The 12,730-nt window shown below is 35.5% G+C and overlaps 1 protein-coding gene across 1 annotated transcript; it reads right to left on the bottom strand.

The window, feature by feature from the left end:
- On the bottom strand, positions 1-11,296 carry LOC139740885 (cytochrome P450 3A6-like). The gene is made up of 12 exons (XM_071651469.1): positions 11,243-11,296; positions 10,660-10,712; positions 9,809-9,905; positions 7,323-7,439; positions 6,396-6,484; positions 5,674-5,822; positions 4,945-5,075; positions 3,836-4,021; positions 3,305-3,525; positions 2,871-3,008; positions 1,842-2,004; positions 1-1,286 (listed from the first exon to the last, which is right to left on the bottom strand). Exons 1-12 carry the CDS (start codon positions 11,294-11,296, stop codon positions 1,212-1,214), a joined length of 1,473 nt encoding a protein of 490 aa, XP_071507570.1. The 3' UTR covers positions 1-1,211.
- Between the last annotated feature and the right edge of the window lie 1,434 nt (positions 11,297-12,730).

Below are 12,730 nucleotides of genomic sequence, written 5' to 3' on the forward strand. Positions count from 1 at the left end.
CTATCAAAGAAAGAAATCGGACTTAACGTGAGAACTTTCTGCACTACATAGAAACTCTCAAGAATCATAATTGTCCCATTCCAGGTCATAGTAAAAAGACTGCAGTATTCCTTTAAGGTACAGAATCATATACAGTGGAGCGTTTATGAGGCCAACTGTACTTATTATTAGTACCAAGGGATTAATGTTGAGCTGACTAAAATCTTAGCATGAGTAATTGACTTTCAAGTACAGAACCACAAGTATGTTAACACACTCCACCATCACTATCTGGTAATATGCATAAGTCTTTATACATGTATATCAAACTTGTCAATAGCTAACACTATCTGTGGCAAATGACCTCACACACCATAAGGTTTTCAGTCATGCTCATACTAAGATCCATAAGAATATGTCCCTTGTAATCTTTATCTTAGCATTGTAGACTACACATATGACAATCTCTGCTACATTACTCCACAAACTGGTCATTAAGGCCTAATAGGTAATTTCAGATCATGTTTACACGTTGAAAAGTTGGACGAGTAGAAGCTAAGATATTAAACTCATTTTTTTACAGATATTACAGTTTTAAAATTTTTAGTCTGATCATCCCATCATGTAGTTTAGTGGTCATCATTCATGTCTACAACTTTTTGATGAGGAAGAAAATACTTTGAGAATATGACAAGCGGATGTCAGTGTGACTGGAATGAAAAAGCTCTTGTAGACTCTGAGATAAAATGAAAGTTTCTTATATACACTGCCTATCATATTCAATTACTTTTGAAATAACATTACTTAATGGAATGAAAGACTTTGATTTTGGTTTCTAACCTAATACAACAGGATGATTTGTAAGAGCAAGTGGTCTTGCTGCCAAACATCTGTCAGGCAGGTTCTGTCACTGTTACAAACTGAAGTACAAATATGTTTTGCAAAATCACAATCCATAAACATTCCCGAAAATCTACATGTTGGTGCAGATACTTCATAAAATTCATCCTAATGTATTCAGGATATATCCAGTGTACTACACCCAAGTTGGTGCATTATCTATAAAGAGTAGCGTATATGATCTTTGTATTATGATAAAATCACACTGTCTTCTTAGATCATGACGAGTCAGCGAAATGCGACATGGCGTCCTTAAGGCGTCCTTGAGGCATCCTTGAGACATCCTTGAGACATCCTTGATGACAGCTAGGCATCACACAGTGACACTGTATCTATGTCCTCTCTACCACAGACAGAACAATTCCTTCCTCAGGTTTAATGTTCCTTGTACCAAACTTGAGAGGCACCTGTAATGATAATATAGAGATGAGTAAAATGTAAAGAACTAACTCGAAGTCAGATGACACTGCATCATAAAATAAGGAAAGCATGGTATCATCAGCAATTGATCAACTCTCAGTGTACCTAACTCTTATAATCCTATCCCTGTTTCTATAGCCTGTATAGTTTAATAAAGTACAGTAAGAGAATGACCATCAAAATTTTCCATTACTTAATATGGTAACCTATCAGTTTGTGCATCTGAATAGCTATGGCTGTGGTGACTTAGATCATAACAACTTACAAAGCAACACTACAATGCAAATATTTTCTGCTCCGTGAAAGATTACTAGTGGTCATTCAAAAGTTTTCAACTCTTTATCCAAAACAGCAGTCTTTATGTTGGTGACGGATTATGAAATTTATCAAAGTACATACAGGTATGCAAAAAGGTATATAAACATCATCATGTAATTTCACAAAATTTAGTTTGAGGAAAAGATGCCACATAGAATACAACATTTTATCTGTTAAAACTGCTTTCAAAATACTTTAAGATTGAATGTGAAAGATACAGGTACCTTGCTGTTGGGGCTTGTTTGAAAGCGATACTTTTGGAGGACTCTAGCCACAGCCATCTTGATTTCCATGAGAGCAAACCGCATCCCGACGCAGTTACGAGGGCCAGCACCAAATGGCATCCAGGCAAACGGGTGACGCCCCTCACGGTTCTCTTTCGTGTACCTAGGAGGTGTGAATCAATATGAAATAACTATGAAATTTTGAAGATGTGTGATGGCAGAATATATTGCATCTTGCACTCACACAATGGCCCACCAATGATGTATCCTTCAAAATATATTTCACGAGTTAATGGATATATACAATGTTTCGATTAGGATTCTAGAATTGAAGACAATTCCCATCCTTTCTGGATCAAGATCTCAGGGTTTGACCTGTTCTCAGTGTCACAGTGGATGGAATATAGTGAAGAAAACCAACTACTCTATGAAATGGTGAGATCCTTACCTGTCTGGATCAAAGACCAAAAGGTTTGGCCAATACATTGGGCTATGCTAGCTGGATTGATTACATAGAAATTATCTTTATTTACTGCCTTGAGACTGTGAGATCTTACCTATCTGGACCTATGGCAAAACGGTTTGGCAAATACTCTGGGATAGGGCCTACAGTTGTACGTTGGATGGATTAGATCAAGAGGTGATCTTTACTACCTTAAAGGTCCCATTTAAATAAAAATAGTAAAATAGTAATTTAAAAAATGTTCAAAATATCACATTTGATGCATATGTGTAAGTCTGTTGTATCACAAAACACCCTACCATATAGAATTTTCTCCATAAAGCCTAAAATACAGGAAGATGTCACTATTTTTCTCATGAAACCACAACTGTAGACAGTATAGTCTGGAAACATTTTTATCATAAATATTGTTCACATTTTGTGCATTTCAATATACTTAACATCGATTATATGGATTCAAATTTTTACAGTGGTTGTTTCTATCCCTAACACACATTTTAGAAACTATGTTAAAGCACTTATGTTGGGTATTTGTTTCATGCCTTTAAAAGGTTGTGAGATCTTACCTTAGTGGATCAAAAACCTCAGGGTTTGGCCAGTACTCTGGGTCATGGTGAATAGCATGGATAGGGAAGAAGATCTGAACACCCTTGGGGAAAGTAACATCGTTCAGTGTATATGTCTCGTTGCATACTCTGTCAGTTCTGCAAAAATACAGTATACAGCCACAACAAACATTAAGTGACATTATACTCATTTTTTCCTTTGTAGACCTAAGACAGTACCAACAGTACTTTCTAACTACAAGCTATATATGGCGTCTATGAGTACACTGCAGAGCTATATCAAACACAATCAAACTCTGTCAAATGCTTTGCATCCTGCACTACGTCATGTGATCACATCATGTGATCGTTAAGTGTGATTGCATGACTCCTATTAGAAAATTTTCAAGTGAAGAGCTTTGACTTAAAATTTGCCTGTGTTACAAAACACTTACAAAGCAGCCGGTGGGTACATGCGCAGTGTTTCACACACCACTCCGTCAAGGTAGGGCATCTTGGCAATGGAGCTGTAGTTCACAGAGTCCCTGTCTGGGGTCACTTCGTCCACTTCTTGGATGAGTTTGTCCTGAACCTCAGGGTTGGTGGCCAGAGAGTAGGCTATGAAGCCAAGAGTGACATTTGTAGTCTCGTAGCCAGCAATAAAGAATAGTAGGGTCTGAAGCATGGAGGACGAAACATGACACAATGATATGAAATACCAACTAAATAAAATCTTAAAATACATCAAACATAACAAACCAATAGTGTCTGAAACCTGTCTCATTTCAAATTACAATTCCACCTGTCTCATTTGTCGTTATCAGTGAAGTAATCTGCACTTATAACAATCATTTTATGGCTATGTTACCTTTTTCTTCACATTTTCCTCACAAGCACTAGTCACAAGAACTTCTACAGTATTAGATTTGTGAAGACAATGTTGCAGCTGCGCATTGTTCAATTCAGAAACATAACTTTTTACAAACCTGAGCAACTATTTCCTCTTTTGTCAGCTTCAAATCCTTGTTTCTTCTTGACTCAAAGAACTCCATGTTGTGATGTTCATCCAAGTGACTATGAACATCCTCCTCCACCTTCTTTCCTTCCGTCACTTTTTCACTTTCCCCTGACTGGTGAGCATTCATTATAAGCTGGAGGAAGTCTTTTCTCTCCTGTATAAGAAATTGTGACACCTCAAAAACATCACTTGACATTTCCCCTTGACTCAACCACAATCACTATACCACTGACATCTCCTCCCCTCCCACATGCAAACATGCACTATACAGACCATTAAATCTGTTGCCATAAATCACCAATCATTCACCAACAAATATGATGGTGGTTATTTTAGCACAAATGAACAATAATTCCAGCAAATTGTTGGTTCATTCAGTCTCTACTGAGTTTTGCTGGCAGGATGGCATTTAGCAATCATTGCTGACTTTTCTTTTTCAAAATCTGTGGCCGCAGATTTGTTGTCAGTGATTGTAAGTTGCGGTAAGGTACAAATGCTTGCCTAAAGCTTACAAATGTAATATTTAATCATCATCTATCTAGATCCAGAAAAATACTTCACGACTCTTCTTCCGTCATCTAAAAAAGATGTATCATATTTGACACAAGCTTGTGGTTATGAAATGACGCAGCTCAGGTCTATATTCAAAAGACTATCACCTGTTTAGTAAACTGCTATCAATACCTGCACTTTGGTGGGGTCCAAGGATTATTCTCTTACTATTTCCTTTTCCTCTAGAACCAGACATATTCCAAAAGGAAGTCAGGTAATCCACACCTGTATCCCAAGGTGCAGCTAATTGTTTCAATTAGACGATCATTTCTGGCCACAGAAGAAGAATCGTGAAAATCCAGGAAGATCTTTTCAGTGTCTTTTGCCTTTGGCCTCACCCGGTTTCAGCCTTCTCTTGAGAGAAATAAAAGAGGATGGTTGATGGCAAAGCTTGTGGTTCACCTCAATACCTTTACCTCACATACTTCCTGAGAAATGGATCTTGTTCCTTTCCACAGGATCAAAATATGGACATGTTCCGGCAAGCTAATATCTTTCCATCAAAGTGTTTGGTTTCTAACTAACCTCACTTCTAGGATCAGCTTCTCTTATCGCCATTGCTCTGTCAACCACATTAGAGAAGAAGTTGATGACACCCATTGGGAACATTCCAATATGAAAATAATTCATGAGATGAGCAACAGGTGGTAGAACGCCTAGAGAGCGAGAGAAAAAAAAAGTCATTTCAGTCTCTTCATCATATTTTTAACTCTTTTTCATATTCACGTGCATGTCATGATTTTCAAACTGGACAACTTAATATCTAATCAACTGTAAACAGTCCCTTGCTGCCAATTAAAAAAAAAAAAAACTTTAATGAGAATCAAAGAGAAATGCACATCTGTTCACTTATACCGAGTCAAATTTTATACACATACTACAGTCACATTATCGAATATAAAGTATGAAACTTTTTAAAGAGATATTATAGCTTTGGTTGAGAAGGGGATTCAGATTTCAAGTTTTTGCAATATAGAAACCACTTATGAAATGTTAAACAGCATACAATTCTAAGAGGAATTCAAAGTTTATATGATGAAAATTGATTTTGAAATGGCCGAGATATCAAAATACACAGTAAAACAAAGAGGTTGTAAAAAAAGGTGGTCATACTTTTTATCATAACATGCACTCTGTTTTTTGATATCTCAGCCATTTTGAATCAATTCAGTAAACATAACTTTTTTTAAAACTCATCAAAACTCTCTACTTCTTTTGGCAACAACTCCCTAGAAAATGAGAATTTGACTTTACCTGCAATTATGAGTCTTGGATTGATGATACTTCCATTCAAGATTGTCTTGGCGTTGGCGACAAATGGGTCATTGGGATTATTCTGGGAATCTATCTCCAAGCCAAATGCACATCGAGCAATACCGTCCATAGTGAAGGCCTCAAAAACACTCAAAGGGCAAAACAAAAACAAAAACACTTATATATATATATATATATATATATATATATACAATATACAAATATATGTACATGTACATATGTAAATGTATATGAGTGTATATATATGTATATATATATATATATATACATATATGTATATTTCACGACTCAAAACACATCTTTACATTCAACTATTCATTATCATCAAGCACAGAAGCTTATGCAGCACAGAAGAATATATGTCTATAAGTTTCGTGCTTTGTATCGCTATATTATATAAATAATATTATTTACTACTGTGATTTATTTGATAACGTTACACAATTTCTTTTCTTAATAAGTACACATTCAATTATCATATGTTAATATATTAGTATACCAATGTATTAGTATATTTCATATGCTGTAATGTTTACTCACACACAGTTACTCTAAAGATATTAACTTTATTAGAATGACAATACACTAGAGAAATACAAATTCTAGTTGCTTTTGCTTTACTATAAGACTTGCACAGAAGCACGTGAAAATTGAACCGGTGGCATATAAGAAGTAATCGGATGATATGTTTGAGCACACACCTGTTGACATTAACTTCATTATCTTTCTGCTGCCTGGCTCCCAAGTTCTTCACTAGATAGTCACAACACTCATTTATCAGGCCAGACATCTGTGCAAAAAATCAGAATATCTCCTACTTAATTTCAATATTCAATGGGGGTGAAACATTGTTGACATTACAGTCTAAAAGATTTCAAATAAAGGATCAAAATCCAAAGTACAACAAGATAGCAAGAACATTTTAAAAGATCATCTCATATTCCCTATTGTTTGGAAATTATGCTATCTGTCCTCTACTTATAAAGCAAACTAGGTTATAAGATTAGAAATAATGGTCGAATTTACAAGATTGCTACAAATTTTGAGCCCTTTAGGATGAACAGCAACTTAAAAGTCACAAATTTTATAGCATTTCTTGAACTTTTCACAAATTATCACCGATCAGTTGCCATTCTGTCACTTTATTAAATATTTTTCACAAAATTCTCATTAACACATTCTATCACTTTATTAAATATTCTTCACAACATTCTCATTAACACAAAAGGCGTTTTCACATCAGCCCGATAAAAATCCAAGCTCGAGATATTTTCCAATTTCCCAAGTCAGAAAATAGCGCGCTATTTCGAAACATCGGGCTGATGTGAAAACGCATATTCTGTCACTTTATTGAATACTCTTCACATCATTCTCATTAACCCATTTTGTGCCAATAAGTCAAATGTACGCAAATTTCACACACAGCCTATGGATTTGGATTAAATGTGGCACGAAGAGGGTTATATAAATTTTCCAGTAAGTAAAAAGTGTCAAGAAGATACACAAGATGGCATGAATAATAGAAATGCTCCCATAAAAACTGGAGGCAACCACAGGTGGTTAAAAATGATAATTCTACTAAATAAATCAATAGTTGAATTCAACAACTTGACTGCTTTACTTTTTACCTTCTTCATTTTGGCAGCACTAAAAGTTGGCGTGATGATGTTCCTCACATCTTTCCAATGCTGGTCTTGCAGCATCGACAAACCTTTATCAAGTGGACGATTCTTGAGAACAAACATCTAAAGCACAAAAAACCAAAAAAAAATGCAAAATTACATTAATGTGAATATACTGAAATCAGCACTGATATAGTGCCAAACATATCTATTTAAATTGTCTCTTTATTCTAATGTATGCACTTAATAGTTGGATTACACAAATCACCATAGACTGCACTGATATCAAGTGACACCAAGGTGTGTCATGTCTCCATGGTAACAGACAGGTCTTAATTAGAACTTTATTCCAACCTGAAAACATTATACACAACACTTGCTGAAGGTTATGACATTTGATCGTAGCATCTCAGTTTCCATGAAACGACAACCACAAAAAAGTAGTAATAATTGAATGTCATGCAAATAATTTTGTTTGAATAAAAATATTCCTTTTTTTCGAATAAACCATTTTTGTGCTTTCTTTTATTCATGGTACAAGTGTATTTTGCTTATTTTGCTATACGACAAGAATCATTGATAAATCATTTGCATGAAATATGACGATGTTCGCAATGGGATGGTGTCTTGGACACGTTTTGTCATTGGATGCTAAACAGACCATTATTCATTTTGCTATCCGCCACTTAATTTGCAAATTAGCAAAAGCAACTGCCTGCAGATTAACTTGACTTTCCCTCTAATGTTGTTGTATACAATAGATGCCCGGTTATCATACCAAAGTCATACAATGTGTTGCTTGAAGGTTTGCATGGTGATCAAAGGTTTGCGGTGACACCATGTGTATTATAGTCCCTAACCGGATCGTTGCTTGGCAGAAGAGACTAGAAAGAAAAGAATTGAAGAGGGAAGCAACATATATGGGCTGTGAGGAGTGCAAAAAGTGAAAAGTGGGGGACAGTAATGGGCTGGAAGTTGAAGTTGCACTAGTGGAGACGGTAGAGAAAGGAACAGAGAGAGTGGAAGAATAGAGTGAGAATCAAGTAAGATGTTCGGACATCGTTAGGAGGAGAAAGATGAAAAGGAAGGGAAGAAGAAGAGGGTAGAGTTGAAGGTTGGAAAATCATGGAGATAGGAGAGAGAAGCGAAGATTCATGAAACCAAGAGAAGAACAAAATCGGCGAACAATGTGGACTATGCCTGGAATAAGGAATCAATGGAGAAAGGATGAATAATCCCGCGAAGTAAAGGTAAGTCGAGGAGAGATAAGACTATGTTGAGAAAAGAGAGAGAGAGAGAGAGAGAGAGAGAGAGAGAGAGAAAGGGGGGACAAAGAGAAGATGAAGAAAGAAAAAAAAAAGAATGAAAGTCAAGAAAGTGAAGGAGATGGGATTGGGTGGTCCTATAAATAAATGCTGCATAGGCTGATAGGAGAGAAAAAAAATGTGGAGAGGAAAATTAAAGACAGTTAAATCCTGAAAAGGTTCTTGTGGGAGAAAGGCAAAATGGGAGATTAAATAAGATTAAAGTGTAGTCCTGAGGGTAGAAGGCAAGAGAAATAACCTGTGAAAAAAAAACCAACAAACGTAAATTAATCCGATGGTCCTGAAAAGGACCATTGTGTTGTATGGAACCAAGAACTAAATTGAAGAAGAAGAAAAGAAGAGAAGAGAAAAGAAAAGAAAGATAAGTAGTGAAGAAACAGATAATAGTGTATTAGAGAAAGGAAAGAGACTTGAAAAGCTGAATAAAAGGTGATAGTGGAGGTAGAGCAAGGTATCTAGTTATAAGAATAGATAGGAGAATCGAGTAGCTTAGTTCCTCTCCACTAGGTTCTCTCGTCTCCACTAGTGCAACTTCAACTTCTAGCCCGTTACTGTCCCCCACTCTTCACTTCTTGCCCTCCTTACAACCCCCATATGTCGCTTCCCTCTTCAATTCTCATCTCCCCTTCTGGGCTCTTCTGCCGACAAGCAACGATCCGGTTAAGGACTACATACACATGGAGTCAGCGCAAACCTTTCTCCCTCAAAGTCATACAAATTCTTGCTACAATTTGATCTCTTGATCTGTACACAAATAAACGTTTTCCCCCTATGAGTGAGTCATCCAAATCAGTATCTGGGAGAGAAATCCTGGGATTACCTCTTTCCCTACAAGTTACCATATTTGAGAAATGGCATACATTGGCCTCTGTGAACTGATGGCAAAGTGTCAATGTGTCCGGCTTCAGCAAATCTGAGAATCCCGACAATAACTGACAAATTGCCAAACTCATATCAGGAAATATTGGTACTGGGGGAACATGCATGACAACTCCCAGATTTTATTTGATACACACAGAGGTAAGGGGACTAGGAAGAGACAGCATTTAAAGTAAATAATCGCCGTGTAACAAGAAAATGCAGTAATAGCCACATTATCTGAATTATCATTTCAAATACCATGACAAAAAAAGAAAGTGAATTCCAATAAAATGTCCACATACTCACCTCATGGTTGGTGAAGTTACTGAAACTCTTCACGCCTATTTCTCGTACCATTTCTGGGTCACTGACCACGTAGATTGGTTTGTTGAACATGAAGAATCTGTAGAAATCAATACAATTAAGTATGGACAATGTGAGGATTTTGAGGGGGAAAACACACACACACACACACACACACACACACACACACACACACACACAACAAACTTAACAACTCATTTGCTCCATGCTTGTAATCACAAAGGATATCATTCACAGCCTACAAGATATGCAGCAAGTTTATGCATGATTGATCATTATTTTGCAACTGGGAGGAAAAAAATCCAGACATTTGAGTTGGAAATGGACACTTTTAATGTTTGTCTGTCTGTTTGTTTGTTTATTTGTTGGTTTTGTTTGTGCTTTTTTTTTGGGGGGGGGAGGGTTAAATTTTGTACCCACTGCTATACTTCTCACATAGAAATGAATAATGTGACAATACTTACAATACAAATACTTCATAGCCTACAACTGACCATGACACAAGACACAACTTTGAAATGAAATTATGATAGGCCAAAACATTATCAGGCCTACATGCATGTTTTTGTAAAATTCACCAAAATATACTTGCTTTTAAATATTTTTACCAGCAACCTTATCATCACTATGAATGGATTTAAAGAGTTCCATCGCTATCAGCAAGAAAATATTTTGCCTATATATATATATATATATATATATATATATATATACTTATACTGTATACTATATATATGTATGTATATATATATATATATATATATATATATATATATACTTATACTGTATACTATATATATATATATATATGTGAGTTGGTATTAGATACTCACCCATATACCTTGCCATACTTCTTGGTGAATTCTGGGAAGCAAATATGCATACCCTGCAGGGAATAACAAAAGAAGAAAACTAAAAAAAAGTAGGCCTACATGGTGCATTGAATTCGAATGACTACATGCTCTTTCTATACATGTAATTCACTCCTAAGAAGGAAATAATCATTCAAACTGATAAACAATTTAATTTTTGTTTTGTATCTCAGTTAGATGTTTTGAAGTATGTGAGGTTAATGGAAGCAAAGAAGTCGTTTGGATTAGATGAAATTTCTATGTATATATTGAAAGAGTCAATTTCAGAAATAGTAGAGCCGTTCACTTATATTATAAATAAATCCTTAGTTGAAGGGATAGTGCCTGATAAATGGAAAATAGCTAAAATTGTACCGATATATAAAAAAGGGGATAAGCTGGATTGTAGTAATTACAGACCCATTTCATTATTGTCCTGTGCTTCTAAAGTCATGGAGAGAGTTGTTCAAAAACAGTTACTTGATTATCTAAACTTGCACTCTTTGCTTAGCAAAAACCAGTCAGGATTCCGTCCCAAGCACTCTACTATTACTGCACTTGCTACCGTCACGGACGACTGGCACCGCTCTATTGATAAGGGTGAATACGTTGGCGCCATCTTTGTTGATTTGCAAAAAGCTTTTGATATGGTTGATCACAGGATCCTTCTATCTAAACTGGAAAACATGGGGGTTAATGGCATAGAACTTGAGTGGTTCGAGAGTTATCTCTCGAACCGAAGAATAAGGACGTCAATCAATAATACCCTTTCGGATGAAAGATTATTAACTAGCGGAGTGCCACAAGGATCCTTGTTAGGACCATTGTTGTTTAGTATATTTATCAATGATATCAATTCGGTTTTTTCTGATTGCAGGGCCCATTTATATGCCGATGACACGGTTATTTATTACTCACATAAAAACCCGAAATTTGTAGAAAATGTTTGGCAAAAAGAGTTTGTATGTATGGAATCATGGATGGTTGATAACAATTTAAAAATTAATTTTGATAAAACGGTTTGTATGTTACTTGGTACAAATAATATGTTAAAAAAGCAAGAGTATTTGCATGTCAAACTTAGGGGTAAGCAATTACTTCAGGTGAAAAGTTTTAAATATCTGGGAATTTTAGTAGATAACAAGTTATTATGGGATGTTCACATTGAACAACTATGCAACAAGTTAAGTAAAATGATTAGTTATATGGGTCGTTTTAGACAGTTTGTTAATATGACTGAATTGAAACTGATATATAATTCTATTGTGTTACCTCATTTTGATTATGGTGATGTAGTGTGGCAATCCGCCAACGGTAACTCTCTTTCCCAACTTCAGAAGATGCAAAATAGAGCCGGGAGATTGATTTTAAAAGTTAACCCTTATTCCCATATTACTACCAGTGATGTTCATTATAGCTTAGGGTGGAATACAGTAATCAATAGACAAAAAATTCATCTGCTTTCATTTATGTATAAGATTATGAATAACATGGCCCCCGAATATATGAAAGATATTTTTAAGTACAAGACATCACCATACTCTCTCCGTAATCAAAACGATTTACAGTTACCTCGGCCAAAAACTAATTATTGTAAGAGATCTTTTTCATACAGAGGTGCATCAGCATATAACAACATACTCAATGATTTGCGTCAAATTTCCTCTTTACCCGTTTTTAAGTTCAATTTAGTTAAAACCGAAATCCTTTCTATTTGATCTTTTTTTGTGCTTCAAACCTTTGAACAATGTGTGATAATATGGTATATATGTAGTTACAATGTAGTAATGTATGTACCGTTCTATTTGTGTTTGTTTATATTTTATTCTATCATCATCAGTCCCTGATTGTATGAAATCTTTGTGTACAGGGCCCCATGGAAGACCAGAAGTGACTGTCATTGTCACTACTGAAAATGGGCTACCCTCCGTATGTATTTTTTTTTCTTCTTTACTGACCTTTATGTATGAAATGTGTTGATTTTTAGTACGGAAATAAAACAACAACAACAACAACAACAACAAAAACTGAAAACAACAAGACCAAGTGAGCA

This window comes from Diadema antillarum, unplaced genomic scaffold (genome assembly GCF_040938485.1).
Source record: "Diadema antillarum isolate AM-2024a unplaced genomic scaffold, OU_Dant_1.0 seq00000889_RagTag, whole genome shotgun sequence".
NCBI classification, from domain to species: Eukaryota; Metazoa; Echinodermata; class Echinoidea; order Diadematoida; family Diadematidae; genus Diadema; species Diadema antillarum.